Source organism: Triplophysa dalaica, chromosome 13 (assembly GCF_015846415.1).
Source record: "Triplophysa dalaica isolate WHDGS20190420 chromosome 13, ASM1584641v1, whole genome shotgun sequence".
In the NCBI taxonomy this organism is placed as follows: Eukaryota; Metazoa; Chordata; class Actinopteri; order Cypriniformes; family Nemacheilidae; genus Triplophysa; species Triplophysa dalaica.
The window spans coordinates 17,026,800-17,044,089 of NC_079554.1; the positions used below are offsets into that span (position 1 = coordinate 17,026,800).

Below are 17,290 nucleotides of genomic sequence, written 5' to 3' on the forward strand. Positions count from 1 at the left end.
CTTATTAGTGCCGGGCATTATGTTTGCAATGGTTTTGCTGGAGAGAAGAAGGTTTTCGCATTTTACAATAATGGCAAAGTCATTTAAACGTTGCAATAACAAACTGTTGTATGGGAATAATGTATTGGCTAAAAAGGTCAAACAAATTATAAAATAAAAGCATTTGAGCGTATATCCTTACTTGACTTGTTTAGGGCCCTATGAAGTACATTTTATTTTTTCCCAAATTCAGTTTTTTCCATTTGAATTTTTCTGGATTCCTTCATTTGCCCCCATGAAAAAATAATTCAGTAAACTATAGTATTCAATTATAAACTATTTAAAAAAACAGTGGATACTTTGAACCATAAAAGGAAAACATCTTTAATAATAGGGTATAATGCCGATAGGCTCGTGGGCAGTGTGCCGGCACGTGGCGCGGTGGCACATCGGGTAGCCTCAGCCTCAGACATCACACCCACGGACCATTGGCTAAACATCTGATGCGTAAGGCACACTTTTCTGAGAACACTTCAGCACATTCAAAGTCGTGCAAAAATACCCCCCCCACAAAAAAAGGGTATAATGTTCTAAACTATTTTACTCAACATTTTTTTTTTGTCAAACATCGAGTTGTTTGGAATTAGCTTAGTGTGCTCGTACACAATAATAACAAAATATAGTAATATTAGTTATTAATATAGTAATATATATTTTTTAGAGTTAAATAATTTACTTAGTGGTAGAACTATAAAAGAATTTAAGGTGGAGGAGGATTCTGTGGTAAAATGTGGGTGTTATAACTTATTACAATTATCCTGACTTTTATTTTGACGGGTGGCCGCAAGGTTATTTGACAGTAATCTGGAGTACATGCAATTTTACCATTTTAATACAGCAAACAAGCAGATTATTTAAATCGCATCTGAATACTTCTAACGTTATTGGTAGCCCAATTTGTATTTTGTTAGCTGTTCAGCGCTACTTCTAGTTAAGAAGTAATATATTTGCCAGATTCCGTGTTATACAGCAAATTCCCTTTATGTGCCTGGATTCTGCGATTCCGTCCACATTTTCCACATCGCGTTAATCACGGAGCCCTTCTTGTTGTGGGTCTCTGTTATGTATTTAATCCCAACTGGAGCATTTAAATCACTATCATTAAACCTCCATGTAAAAGCATGTTTCACAAATAATGCTTCAATCTAGTTTTTGAATTCTTCTTGCTCACCCCGAGGGGGCGTGTTTAACCACAAAACAGTTGTATGCTGTTGCAAAAAGAGACTTGTGTTCCAACATTTGCCAAAGCACCAGCCGTGCCTTCTAGAGAACAAGCAGAAGGATTGTCTGGGCGGAGGGGTCTCCCCTGTTACGCCCATTTTTGCGGAGAAGTTTTCAGATGTTTCACTAAACGGGGTCATTGGTTCATACACTCCCAGCATAACTGTTTGTTTCGGCCTGATTGGCCTGAATGATCGTCTTTGTGCTGCCGTGGTGAGGTCGTTATGAGATGAAGCTCATGTGATGTTTGGTAGAGGTCAGTGGATGGTAAGCAGTGAAATGTGGAAGTTTCTGGCCCTCAGGCAACTCCGGGTGGGCCCGTTGCACAGGGTGGATTGGATGCGAGAAACGAATGATCAATTCTTCATGTAAGCGTGTCTGATGAGATGTTAACCTCCTCATCGGGGTTATGTGTTAAAGGGATATTTCACCTGAAAAGAAAAACTTGTATTTGACGCTTTCTTCGATGGAACACAAAAGATATAATGAGAAACGGTTTTGTGCCCATACAAGGGGAGTCTGTGTTGTTTGGTGACAAACATTCTTTAGAATACCTTTTTAAAACAAAGAAGGGTACATACTTTTAAGGCCACTGTTCTGAAGTTAAGCTTTTTGAGGTTCATTTTCATGACACAGCACTTTAAACATTGAATTTCTAACGGACGTTGTGTAATCTACTTCTATTATTATTTTGCGATGATTGTTTTGTTGTCTAGTAGTCCTGTCTGTATGGCCTCAAGTACTTGTTTTTTCGACCGATATATGCTGCTTAGACGATATTTGAATGCACAAAGTAATTTTACACTGGAAAAGAGATTGTGATCTGTAGGATTTGACTGTTTGGTCTCGCTGTGAGGGATTTGAGCATGACCCCTTCAGCCCTTGAAATTCAGGTTATGTCTCTGATATTCAGCGAAAGGAAATACTTTGGCCTTAAACAGATCCTTTCATAGATACGTCTTTTCGGAGACAGTCTGACTCTCATTTTATGTGAAGCGAGAACTCTTGTCTGACTCTGAACTGACTGTGAAATGTACTGTAATGTCACGACTTATTTCTGTGCTTCATGAGAATCCAGTCCTTTTACTTTTTTGTAAATACATATTTTCCCAAACAACTATCGTCCGATACTGATATTTGTCACTTGTTTACTTAATCGAACCTTTGTCATTAAACAAACCATGTTCAAAAGCACTTGAATTATACAAGCTATTTTCATCAAATCATTTTCATTCAACATGGATCCATTTATAATTTAACAGGCCAACATTATCAGAGATGCACAAAGTAAGATAGAGAATTAATTTTGTTTAGGCAAGTGTTTAATTATTTTAGCCATTGATAAATGTTGAATTATGCAAGAGAGATAATTAGGCAGTACCTATGCATTTATAAACAGTTTTATCGGCCACGCTGTAACCAAAATGCCGAAGGCAGTCAATCAAAAACGGCCATTGAAAGTCCAGTGTATGAGATTTAGCAACCAACGTCTCACTCCATCCCTCCCTTTCCCCTTCGAAGCACTATAGTGGCCGACACAGAACTAAGATGTCGCCAAGATTTTGCTTCTTTCCCGAAAGAGATGATGTATTACAAACAGTTTGTCTGTTTAGGGATACTGTAGAAACAAATGGAAGGGGTGTATGTAGATAGAAATAGCCCATTCTAAGGTAGTGAAAAGATAAGACTTCCTTATGTATGTTTTTTATACACCTCGAAGACTAAATTATGTTTATTATATTTAATTTCTTTCAAAAGAACCTACAAAAAAATTCACACAGCACCTTTAAATGTAATAATATAATAATGTAAAAAATCTCTTTCTCCACAGAAGCCAAAGAAGCCACCGCCCCCCTCCAAGACCCCAGGTATGACGCCACATCCTCGGCACAACGCTATTTATTCTGATCACTTACCTTGAATACATTTTCTCATTATTTCAAGCTTTTGTGAGATTATTGAAGGTATTAAAGAGCTCCAAGCATCATCAGATGTGATTTGATGTCTGAGGTTATTTCTCAGTGACCCACAACCAGTCATGAATGATAACAGCACTACTTGATTTGATTGATTGTTTAGACTTTGGAGAACATGCCAATATAAATGCATCGGTATGTGAGTGGATGAAAACTGCTGTGAGATGACGTGTTGATTTAAGCTGCTTATATAAAAATATTTTTGGTCAAAAATACTAGCCTAACTAAACAAATTCGAATTGATAGAAGAATAAAAACAACATGACTGCTTGAAATTGTAAACACACTTTGCTGGAAAACAATGCCTGTGGGTTTTCATTTCAAGTGCGGGGTGTGGTAAATCTAACAATTCGAGTTACACAGTCAGTCTGCAAATGCAGCGGATGTTGGTATGACCACATCATCCTGACAGCTTTTGAGAAAGCTTGCAGAGAGCTGCAAAGATTTGGCCCAGCTTTCCTACCCACACAGGAAATGCACTGCCTGCATGTTTCCTATTCTGATGTAACGTCGGTCTTATAAGTTGCCTTGTTCTTTTGTTTGTCGTGTATTGAATGTAAAATAGGACCTGAGTAACAGGTGAATAATTAAGATAATATGCTTCGTTTCACAGTTCTGAAACCAGAGGCTCCCATCGCGGACAGGAGGCAACCGCAGCCACGGCCTGATGATAAAGGTAAGACGGTTTGCTGTCTGGTTCCTCAAAACACATGGTCACAGACACTAAAGAAAAACACACTATATATTTCTATTCGCTTAATAGGACTAGGTGTATATATATTAACCTTACTGTCCTTCAAAATCCATGGATGTCCAAATTTGCTGTTCTTCAGGAAATGGAATAAACTTTACAAAAAAACTTTACATAAAAATGACATACTGTGTTTTCAGTACTTTTTAATACTTTTTAGTTGTTAAATATTTGTAAAACCCGTAAAAAAAATAAAGGGTGACTAATAATAATGATTTATGGCATAAGATAAAAATCACAAAATATGGAGATACAAGGTTTTAAAAGAACCGCAGTGATATTATATTGATGTAAATATACTGTAGTAAACATTAGTGTACCGTAGTATATTATAGTTATTACTATAATTTGTTTATATATACTATAGTATTGTGGTATTAACAATAGTGAATTGATAAACTGTAAGATATACTGTTTTATACTTATATACTATGAAATATTAACTCTGATAAGTTTAGAAAACACTAGTTTCTTATTGTTATTGTTGTCTTTTAAAAAAAGAAATGACATGCCTTAAGGGATAGTTAATAAAAAATATGTTATTGTTTATTTGCCCTCATGTCATGTAAAACTTGTATATGAAATATTTTGTTAAATGTCTTGTGGTTAAGTGTTCATACAATGGGGTCGAACATTTTTGGTCACCAACAATCTTCAATACATATTTTGTGTTCTGCAAAAGAAAATACACCCGTTCTGGAAGTGTCTGCGTTGTGCGTAAATGTAAATGTTGCAGGAAACATCATGGCACTCGATAAGTTTGCAGTTATGTTGGCCTTCTAACTTCATTTTGGTCATATTGGCCTGCAAAAGCGTGTCAATGACTTGAAATGTATATAACGAATATTACTATATGTCTGATTCAATGTATAAGCAGATTTTGGGTTTCAGATTTTCAAGTTAATGTGTCTTCTATTTACATTGAGCATCACAAATCGATCGCAGACCTTGTGATGTGACATTACAAATGAGATGAGAGCATCGATTTGAGATGATATAAGAAGGGGTCTATGAGGTGCAAACATCCTGTGAAAATGTCTCCTGACCTACTTTTAGACTTGAAGAACTGTATGTCAGTTTGCGTGCTCGTAAGAGGTTTCAATTCATGCATTAAATGCTGTAGAAGTTGGAATAATCAAGCTTTTAATGCTTTTGTCATGGGTTTCTATTGGTTGCTGAAACCATGGGTAGAGAACAGAGAACCGATAGAGATGTATATCGTTATACAATTTATTTAAGCATATGTTTTCTTTTTCCTTCAAAGCTGTCAAACCCTTGCCGGAGAAACCCGCCAAACCCGCTGCCCCCATCGTACCCCCCAAAAAACCCGTGCCTCCGAGCAAGGCGCTGCTGCGTCCAACTCCCGTCCACAGCAAACCTATCGCTCCATCGCCATCTGTCAAGCAAGTGTGGGTGTCACAAACTATTTCTATATACATTTGATTTTTTTTGACGGTTCATTTTGGTGGTTTTGACAGAATCGTTGCAAAACATCTTTAAAAAATAATCATTAGTTTTATGTACGTATAAGTTGTAGCACTGAATAAAAAAGCAATTTTTTTCTTACTTCTGTCATATTAGTTTCTCATTAGTAAAGACTGCAAGGACTGAATTGCTTATGTCCGATATGGCAGACATCCAAAATGTGCTAGAGGCGGCTTCAGGACCGGAGTCATAGACACTGTGTTATGAGATTTTCTTTATTTATAATGGATGCCTTGCATTTTAATCATAAATTGGCTGACTACTACCTAAACTGCCTTAAATGTTAAATAGTTTAATGGATTATTGTTTAATATATTACATAAATAATACTAAAAAACGTAATAGGTTTTATGGGTTAACTATTCTTTAGGCATTTTTATGTAGCTAGTAACATTACAAATGATTATGACCCAACAGCCACAATGGAGAAGTTCCCCTTATTCGACCAAAGTCGGAGGGCGACCTTTTACCCAGCAAGCCAAAAGCAACAGTTGTGGATGGCATCGAGAAGAATCCAGACGCAGGTAAGTTGATGTTATTTTATGTTGCTTAAACCGCCTACACAGGCTGTGATGTTGGTGTTTGGACTGGTTTTGGCTGTGGGTGTTTGTGTTTGTGTGTGGATTAGTATCATGAATCCCTCACTGGGAGAAGGATTACTCTTGCTGCATGGAGGATAATGGTCCAGATCTGTAGAGCAGGTGGCACGGTTTCAAAAGAACATGAGGACCTCCCATCCTGTACTAATGCGTCCTTCTACAAATCTCACCATGATCTCCCATCCGTTTGTCGCTTCATTTGTGCCTTATTAATATTGCACAGGTTTACCCAAATATGTTTACTTGACTTGTCTGTTTAATAGTAGAGGGCAACGGCACAAATTTGCTTTGAGGGTCTGTTCTGAAAAATCTGTGGGATTAATAAAATGTAAATCAACATATAATCATGTTAGGATAGCTATAGAGAAATCTGTTTATCATCATGTGGTTGTCTGTCCGTTGATGGAAGCCTGCCAGGTTTTGGTTAACATGGAGATGCATTATCGATACAAATCATCGCTGTCGGTTGGAAACCTTATATCTCCTTATCAATTGTTTTTCATAAATCATAGCTATTGGTCAGTCACACTTCATGTTTAACTTTGGTTTATAAAAATATTTAACCAATAAATAGCTTGTCAACTTCGACAACACAGTGTGCTTGGTCATTAAAGTAATTAAATAAATAAAATACAGCATTTTTACATTTTCCTGTAAAGTAGCAGTTTTGGAGAGACCAAGCTTCTGCCCGACAGTCTCGCAATCTCGCAGGAATAGGTAACTATTTTACAATGTGCCTAATTCGTATGCATTTATACAGTCTTATTCATACGTTGTGGTACATTTTGCTTTCGTGCCAGTGACGTTAGGTTTAGGGGTGGAGTTGAGGGGGGCTTTAATATTGCATTTTTCTAATAATCATACGTCTTGGTTCATACGAATTTGCCTCAATGTTAAGAGTTACGAATTCCTGTGAGATCAGGTGGGATAAACATGATTGGTGGTGTCCTCTATGTTTGTCAGGATGTTTAGAAAGCAAAATGCTAAATATTTATCCTGGTAATACGGGCTCTGTTCAAAATATCGATACGATGATACTGCCTCCGTATCGATTCTACTGCATTTATTATGCGTCAAATATTTTGTAACTATTCTTAGTGGTGTAAAAGACCTAATTGTGGTTTATCCCAGCCCCTGAAAATGTATTCATGCAAAGGTTTAGCAAAGTTAGCATTGATTTGTCAGGATAACTTGTAAGTAGTTATGAATGGCAAGTTTCTACATGTAACCCATGATCACAGTTGAATTGCTATTCAGTTTATGTAATTAAAAGTGACCCGTATTGGGATGCCGATCGTATCATGGCCTTGTATCTTGATGCGCATCCTATCGTGAAGTTGTTGGCGATACACTGACCTATTAGTACAGTTACAGTTGATTTTCAAACCTCTTGGCTCAAGTCCTACTCAAAATGTTAACAATTTTTCCCTAGTCATTCTCATGACATTTGAGGACGTCTCCGCTACCTCAGAGAAGTTATCCCACCCCACCGCAAACCGACCAAAGATGCCTGGGAGGAGACTGCCTGGTCACAGAGGCCATTCTGTAAGTAAAAAAAGATTGACCTCGTACTGTATGAGAGGTCACGCTGGATTGTAATGAAATGAATGAATGAAACATTTATATAGCACTTTACTGGGTATGGCTGTACACCCATAGTGCTTTACAATCATATGAGGGGGGGTCTCTCCTCACCCATCACAAGTGTTATGCCAGATGTCAACTTGAATGAAGTCAAGGCTAAAATGTAGTGTGCGTGCACATTACAGTATGTCTTTTGAGTAACTTGAGTGCTTTTTAGAAACATTTGCTATAAAATAAAAAATTAGTGCTGTCAAGCAATTAAAATAATAGTATCGATTAACCCCACATTGTTTCTGTGACATTGATGTTTTTAATATACTTTTACATTCTAATAATTTTCACATTCACGTCGAAATCTGTGATTACTAAAATTCTAGACATATCTAACTTTCTGACATATCTTAAACGGATGCTGCGTTTATTGTGTAAAATATTTGAACGCGTTAATCTAAAAAAAATATGTCGCATGTGTTTATGAGTTAACAGCCCTATAAAAAATATTAACGACACATGTCAATACATTTTTATAAACTATCATCATATGTTATTTTATCATGTATTTTACCACAACATCAACTCTGTATTTCGATTGAGAAAGAAAACATTATATGCTGTGAATGTGAGATGGTTAGTAGTATTAGCGCTATAGCTTTATCATTCATGTAATGTCCCACGCTCTGTAACGTCTTACAGCCGAGCAAAGAGTCTGTCGAGAAACCTGAGAAAATTGAGAAACTGGATGAAGAGGACAAGACATCTTCCTCACAGAAGGTAAAGAAGGGTTTATAGCCCAACATTTACAGTGTTTACATCAAAACTGTCTGTTAATTGAATCATCTTATGTTCTTTTCTATAATTACTAAATGTAATAATCGAAAGCCAACTCAAAGAAATATGCGAGGTTTAATTTTCCTCACCAGAAGATATACCATGAAGATACACCGCAAGGGTTTCTAAGTGAACTGCTCATGAGCCGTTTTGATATGACCTTGATCTGAATTGACCGCTCTTCTCTTTCCTTGTGGTTTTGCATTCTTTGTTAATAATAGCACTGTTCCTTTTACAAGCCGTGTAGTTCCTGGTACCTGTCATATTCCCTGTTTTTTTTCTCAGACAAATTTCTCATCAGCATTACCGTCTCCTGCACCTAAAGCAAGTTTAGCCACCCTAATCGCACCCGAGTCCAAACCAAAAGCTGACAAGGAGGAGGAGAAAAAGGGCTCTGAGCTGGAGGACCTTAAGGCCCAGATGAAGGAGCTGATGCTCTCTGTAGAGTTACTGAAGACACAACAAATGTAAGTAATCAAATTAATGAGGGCATCTTGACTCTTTTTAAAGCTGTCAAAGATTTTTTATCTTATTTAAAGTCTTAAAATAATGTTACTATGTGGAAACAATGGGATAGTTGTATTAAAGTTCAGTGCAGTTTGTTTGTTGATAGTCATTTACCTTATTGAAGGGCTGCGTGTTCTTGAAGGGAGAGTTCAACCAAAAATAACATTTATTTTTTAATTATTTTTCATTTACTCACCCTTGAGTTGTTCCAAATCTGTATACATTTCTTTGTTCTGATTAACACAGAGAACGTTATTTGTAGGAATGCTTGTAACCAAACAGTTCTCTGCCACCATTGACTACCATAGAAATCAAAAGAGCCCCAGAGCCATTTTCTTTCCTACATTCTTCAAAATATCTTCCTTTGCAATTAATAGAAATGTATTCAAAAAAATCTTGAGGGTACATTAATAATCACAGAATTTCAACAGTTCCTTTAAATAAAGTTTTATGTTTTAGCAATGTGCTTTGTCATTTTAATATTTTCTGTTATATAGCAGTTTAGGTTAATTTTAAGTTTTAATTTAGTTTATAAATTACGATAAAGAAATGAGGGTAATTATTTCCTGATTTTAGTGCCTTATCTTAAACTTATGTCATTTTATTTCTAAGTTAACATCTCTAATTTTGTTTAGTTACATTTTTTCTAATTAAGTACAAGCCATATATAAATGAGGTCACGTGGCTTTTTCTATTTAATCAGCAAACATTACTTAATTTAAAAAATATGTTTTTGCACGTCAAAAATTGTTAGATAGAAAGTAATTTTATCCAGCTGCATATTTATATTTTCATTGTTACTCATTTCCGATATTGAATCCCAGTACATCATCTGACTATCTTATAAAAGTTTTCTCGTTCTACTGATAAACATTATGAATGATGGGACACATCTTTCGTCTTGTTTTGCAGGAGAGAATTACATGAACTCAGAAATGAACTGGATGACGAGAAGCTCAAACGTGTGGCTCTGCAGGTACATCCATCTTTACATCAAAGGTTCTCTTTATAGGTTTTTCGAGTCTTTGTATGTGTGCACTACCCTTAGATGCTGGTTCTTAGCATCTCAAGGGTACGCTGTAGTTTAAGCTGATCTTTCGCTCCCACACACCACAGGGGGGATTCCAGGGGGTCTGGCATAGCCCTGGGTCTCCTGCTGGGTATCTGCATCAACCATAAAACTAGCAATTTTGTACCTACTGTCAATCTGCATTCAACAGATGACATGCATAGAGATTGATCATTTCATGTCGCTGTGGCCAAATGTGAGTTGATCGAAAACATATTGGCCCAGAAAAAAAATATTTTCAGTTTTTCCGAATTTTCTATTTATTGTTGTGAGTTTAGGTAAAATATTCATTTCGGTGCTGTGAACTACAAAAAAATATCCAAAATTTCTAATAAAATAATTGTTTTCTTTGCTGTTATTTGCAGAAGATTTAAACTGGAGAAACAGGGCAAAATAAAACAAAATTTACTTTGTAATTTTTAAGATCTTAAATACTGCAAAGTATACAAGTTCATATTCATTTTTAAGAAATATACCAGTAAGATTTTAATTTGTTTTATTTACAGTACGTGATAACCACGGTTTTCATGTGTCTTGTCACATTGCCGTTTGGATGACTTTGTTACTCCTGAAGTTTGATTTTTGTTGAAATTCAACACACACCGGACTGGAATGGCTACACTACATCGAGAAATACTGATTAAATTAAGATTTGGAATAGTCTTTTAAGTTTTCTTACTGCATTTACACACAGTGAGGCATTTTATGAAACTCCTAAACAATAGCATTACATTTGGTGCACAACCCGTCCTTCATCATTTGTGCTGGAATAATCCCTGATATTCAAACATCATAATGCTGTTGTGTTGAATATGAGCACAACTCCTCACCATGTAAAGAAAAGACTGTTTACTGTACCGTTTTATTTTTAGATGGAGATAGAAAAACTGAAGAAGATTGTACAGTCAACGTGAAACCTGGCACCAATCTGGACTTGAAGCTCCGCTGTAATGTCACGGGTGAAAAACGACTCCAGCTGGAGGGACAAATGTCGTTTTTACACTTACTGACTTCTACAAATTGTAAGATTCACATATTTGCACATAATGAGTTTTTCTAGGTCTAGAAAAGTGTAATTACATCAGATGTATATGTTTGTTTGTTTCTTTTTTTTTGCCAAGAAAACATGATTGAGGCCTTACTTAACTACTGTGCTGAATATGCAATCTCCGTACTTATTGACAAGTGCAGTGGATTATGCATTTAATACTACTGAGTCTGTATAAATGAGGGTGGATTATGTCATTTCCTTGTTTTTTATGACATGGGTTAGTTTTTAAAGCAAACTGTTATGCTCTCAGCAATGCTCTTGTCTGTATTAGCTTCTTTTGATGATTATGTATGGCATACTCTTGTTTGCAAAGTGATGATGTATTCTGTTGCCGTTTCGAAAGGGAGACATTTTTTTCTTTTGTTGTTTTCTAACATTCCTATCCAGGGTAACACTATTGTGCCTGTTAAGATTTTTACAAGTGTTAATACTGGGAGCGCTCATACTATATAAATATATATATATATAAATATATATGTGTATACTTAGATTTACAGCATGATATATATTTTTATGGTCTGATTGAGACATCATAATGACAAATGTACTGGGATTGTTATCTGTGTTTGGTTTAAAACGTGCATCGCCACAAGAAAAAGATCTTATAAACGCGGTGTCATTTCACCAATGACATGCAATCAATTCATAATTTAAATCCAGTTTTAGACCTAGTGGTTTTGTCCTACTGGACCAATACTCCCGAAAATCATGTTGAAATTTTAATGATCCACTTTATTTTTTTTGTGTTTTGTCATCTTTTACATTATAAAGAAACATACCAGACAACTTTGCTTTACTCCAATAATGTTCCAGTCTTGGTAGCATGTTTCTACATCACAGCCTGCCGGTACCTGTTTCAAGATGACTGGTTGGCTAGTTAAAACATCTGGTTTATTCTGATGGGACTCAATTTGTTAAACTCACCTCTGGAGATGGAGGAAACTGTCTCTCGGTGGAAGAGACGAAGGCCAGTCAGCCGGAAAGACACGATGAGAAAAGACAGATACCAGGTGTAGAAAATAACCAGTGAAATTTATTTATTTAATTCCTAAACTCTGATTGGGCTTTTAATAGTAACCAGAATGTATGTATCAACAAGTGGAGTACTGCATTGCTCAACAAACTCAACTTGAACTCGAGTTTGTCTTAAACCCAATAAATGAAATGCTCTCAGATACACAGAAAAGTGTTCCCGTTCTTTAGGCTTTGTTAAAAAGCTTACATTTCCTTATGTTTAAAAAATCCTAAATAAAAGCATTCCTGATCAGGGATTGTTTTAGCGAGCAAGGAAGTGAGGAAGTGAGCGAGCAAAGAATCGCATGCTGCCCTTTGTTGACGCAGTTGGATGAAATTTATCCTTAAAGCAATAAACAAACATCTCTTTGATTTCCATCTCTCTCTGTAAAATGAATATGTTCTTGTGCAGATGTTTTGTTGTATGTAGCTACTTCAGAAGATAAAGAACATAAAAAATGTGTGTCGTATGAAATGGGAAACACATTCCAGTTTCTTTCTGAAGATCTGTTGTGCATTCGTCATCTCTTAAATGATCTTGTTTACATGATTTCCTGAATTGCATGAACTGAGATTTTTTCCAGGCTAAATAAATGTGTTTATTTACAGATACTGCTATGGTTGTTATTAATTAGATGTGCGATTTCACAAATCATGTCTGAAATTAAAAAAAATCTTTTCATTTGAAAAGGTTAATTTTGCTGAGTTTAAAAGAAAATTTCCACCTCAAGCAAAAATCGCCCTTCTAATATTTATCCTAATATTTATAATAGTGGTCAACAAGTGTTGGCAGTTCAATGGTTAGTACCTTATAAAGTAACAAACATCACACTTGGTTTTGAAACTCTGAAGCACGAAATTAGATCATTTGAACCCCATTGGGTAAATTCTGTTAGTTTTGGTTTTCCACTTAAAACAATGGTGGATTATTTAAGCCCATGAATATGAACAGACCCAACCGTTGTTTTAAATACAAATAGAAATATAAAATGTACATCAATTGATGTTAGCACGTTCTTTTAAAAAGTGTTTTTAGAAAGAAAAATCTTAATTCGATTTTTGCCCTTTTACCACTAGGCTAACAAATATATCATCTTAATATTGTAGGAGCTCATTTCGTGCCATTTTATAAGAGTTCCCCTCTTGTCTTGCTGAGAAATGTTAATGAGAATCAGAAAATAAGGAGAACGTTTTATTATTAGGCACTGAAACAGGTGACCAAGGGCAAAAGTCTTATGGAAACCCTCCAGCCTCCAGAGCCAAAGGAAGACCAAATCCAGCAAGATGAGCCATGCGAGTCACACTTCCATCTGCCAACATACATCTCAACCCATAGTGTCTAAAGCTATGCATGAGTGCATGTCTGTCTCCTAAGGCTATTTTCACTTTCAGCTCTAGCCATGCTTACACAATTCAGCATTGACGCTGTTGACAATTCTCAGGCACTCAGACACTGTTTACAATTTACATTAAGTCATTTAGCAGGTGCTTTTATCCAAAGCGACTAATAAGTTTGGTAAACAATTGAACCAATTGGGTCAACATTATAGGACAGCAAGAAGCATAAGTGCAATAAGACACGTCTCACAAAGCCTGCTACAGTGTACAGAGCCAAGGTTTTATTTATTTATTTATAGATAGAGTTTATAAAAAGTTTATAAAAGATATAGAAGTCAGATATGATCGGTCAGGTGTTGACGAAAGTTATGTGTTTTCAGCCGATTCTTTAAGACGGCCAGAGGATCGGCTGATCTTGTAGCAGCAGGAAGATCATTCCACAACATGTGGAACCGATCCAAAGAAGGTTTGTTAGAGTGATTTTTGCCTTTTTGGGATGGCAGCACAAGGCAGAGCATAAGGATCTGATAGGTACATAAGTCTGCATAAGTGAATGAAGTTAAGGGGATGCCAAACCAGTGGTGGTCTTGACGGCCAGGAGCAGAATCTTGAATTTGATGCAAGCAATTATAGGGAGCCAATCTAACTTAATGAAGAGAGGGGAGACTTGTGCTCTCTTCGGTTCATTGACGACCACTCTTGCCGCTGCGTTCTGGATCATCTGTAGAGGTTTCGTTGTTATGTCAGTCTGTGTCTAGATTTTGAATAGCAATTGAACTCTTTCAAATAAAAGGAGATGTTAGGAACGAGTAGGGAATTATTTCTTGTGTTGTAGTGAAAAGTTGCTCGTTTGATTGCTAATGCAATACAGTATTTACATTTAAGTGTCAGTGTATTTTGCATGAATGTAGCTGTTAAAAAATCTGAAATGGCCTTTTCATGCAAATTGGGTTCGTCAGGTGGTTGCTGTTGTTACAATTTGAAAATAGCAAAAGATTTTGAATAAAGTTTGTTTACTGCAGAAAATATGCTTTGGCTGTGACATGTTTGTTGAATTTAGTTTCCAACATGTCCTTTAATACTGCATATAACCAAATCAACTATTCTTAGATGACCTTTATTAGTTTAATACTTTTATCTTATAATTTCTTTTGTAATATTTAGATATTCTTTTACATAAGCCTGTGTATGGTGTCATAAATAATAGTTAAAGCTGATCAAACATAATTATATGATCATATCTCTGATGTACTTCTGAAATCTCCTATCTTCATATTTGGTCATTTTAATTTTTTGCCATAAATCATTTTTATAACTCATCCTTTATGTTGTCACTGGGTTTTGCAAATATCTAATCAATAAAAAATACAAGTACAGTGTCTCACCGTTTATTGAAAAACAGCAAATTTCAAGGTCCAGGGTTTTGGAATGACTGCGGCGATATGATAACAATTATGATGAATACATTTTTCATAATTCATTGGAATTTATTTATTTATCAAATCGTTTTGAAATTATTTTCCTGTGATTTTACTAAGGAAAATATTTGTATGGCGTAATTGGTTGAACCGTGTGACCTTTCTTTATTAATTTCATCCATTCATTAAGTGCTTCCTTCAGGGAAGAGAAGCGAGGTCTGTGATGTGCACACACATCAACAGTATAATCCTTTAGTTAAAGGCTTGCTTCATTTTTTAAGTCAGCTGACAGCTTATGATCTCATGTTATGGCATTTTTATAGAGTTGCTTTGTGTTCTTTCCTAGAAGTCTTTCTTGAAACAAACTCATGACTTTCAATAGAGTCGAATATGGTAATTTGCAAACCACCTATTTAATTACTATACTGTTTAATCTCCTTATTTCTGTAATTTTTTTATTGTGTCAAAATAAGAGTATTATAATTGTAAGCTTAATTTACAGATGTATTGACAAGCAGCATTATTTTAAAAACATTGTTGGTGTCATTCCTTTGAGACCCTATGTCAAAGCTTATATCCGTCCCATCCTAATACATTTGTCTGTCCATGATCCATAAGACCACTCAACTGTGTTACGATATCAAGCTGTTACCTCTTAGCTTTAACGATTGAATTTTCCAATGGTTCATCTTGAGATATTTTCCCACTTTACTGCAGTTCATGAAAACTGACTGTGACTGAATGCAAATTATTTCATATTTTAAAGGAACTTATCATCTTTTTATTTTGTTTGTCCAGCGACAATGGTCTGCAGCATATCTCTGCAGTTAGTATACCTTTATTTTGGAATATAATAGGTCATGCTTTTTAATCGCTTCTAACCACCCTAATGTGGCCAAGGCCATTACATAGCAAGTGCAGATTTTTGACCTACAGGTTTGCAGTTGCTATAGAAATATTAAAAGGTGAGCTGGACATCTATTGTGAAAAATGGAAATGGAGCTCAAAGCAACTCCATGAAAGGGACTAAACGACAACAAAGACAAAACATTTGTGACCCTGGATCACAAAACCAGTCTAAAGCAGGGGAACATTTTTAGGAAAATCCAAAATACACTCACCTAAAGGATTAGGAGCACCATACTAATACTGTGTTTGACCCCCTTTCGCCTTCAGAACTGCCTTAATTCTACGTGGCATTGATTCAACAAGGTGCTGAAAGCATTCTTTAGAAATGTTGGCCCATGTTGATAGGACAGCATCTTGGAGTTGATGGAGATTTGTGGGATGCACGAAGCTCCCGTTCCACCACATCCTAAAGATGCTCTATTGGGTTGAGATCTGGTGACTGTGGGGGCCATTTTAGTACAGTGAACTCATTGTCATGTTCAAGAAACCAATTTGAAATGATTCGAGCTTTGTGACGTGGTGCATTATCCTGCTGGAAGTAGCCATCAGAGGATGTGTACATGGTGGACATAAAGGGATGGACATGGTCAGAAACAATGCTCAGGTAGGCCGTGGCATTTAAACGATGCCCAATTGGCACTTAGGGGCCTAAAGTGTGCCAAGAAAACATCCCCCACACCATAACACCACCACCATAATTGCATTAAGGAGAAATTGAACAGGTGTTCCTAATAATCCTTTAGGTGAGTGCACATTGTATGCGTCAAAATGATAGATTTTCTTTAATAGAAAGAGCTTTTTATTGCCAAGTGTGCTTAGACACGCAAGGAATTTGTCTTAGTGACAGAAAATTCCAGTGCACCTACAGGTTAAAAGTGACAAGGCACAGGTAAAGAAACTTAAAAAATAAATATGTGAGAGACAATACACATTTGACAAAAATGACAATATTAGACAAAAGGACAATAGACAGTATTGTAAGTACAGATGTGCTATATAAAAATTATACTGTGTTATATCCAACACAATATTTAACATCAGTCGAACCTTTTGGTTACATAAATAAATTATAAATGAAAAGTCAGTGGAAAGATAAGGTTACAATCAGAAATCACTATAAAGAACCTTTGACAAATATGATTATTTTTGTCAAAAATGTATTTGTCATGTACTTTATGCTGCGCTGGGAATAAAAACTAATTTGCTCAATTTTTTGTAACAATATTCAAAAGCAGATTTACTTAATTTTTGTGGCGTTCTTTGTGAATTTACTTAACAAACAGTTAATTAACATAAAAGGTTCTTAAGAACCTTTCTGCTTCACAATGGAACCCAAAATGGTTATGTCATCACTGTGAAGAACCTTTTAGGGACCTTTTTTTTAAGAGTGTAGTTGTTTCTTATCAGCATAGGTCCTAATTCTAATCAGTTATCTACAGTAATGTTTTTTCTGCAGATATAGTTATAGGATTATCTTCATACAGACTGAGACCCCACGAGA

At 35.8% G+C, this 17,290-nt stretch overlaps 1 protein-coding gene across 1 annotated transcript in view; it reads left to right on the forward strand.

Annotated features, from left to right (window-relative positions):
* cd2ap (CD2-associated protein) overlaps positions 1–12,732 on the forward strand; it is a 32,852-nt gene extending 20,120 nt beyond the window's left edge. The window contains 9 exon segments of the mRNA XM_056764797.1: positions 3,092–3,128; positions 3,850–3,912; positions 5,252–5,396; positions 5,890–5,996; positions 7,504–7,616; positions 8,349–8,426; positions 8,769–8,950; positions 9,903–9,966; positions 10,932–12,732. Coding sequence (XP_056620775.1) covers positions 3,092–3,128; positions 3,850–3,912; positions 5,252–5,396; positions 5,890–5,996; positions 7,504–7,616; positions 8,349–8,426; positions 8,769–8,950; positions 9,903–9,966; positions 10,932–10,973 — 831 coding nt within the window. The 3' untranslated portion in view covers positions 10,974–12,732.
* The last annotated feature ends 4,558 nt before the right edge of the window (positions 12,733–17,290 follow it).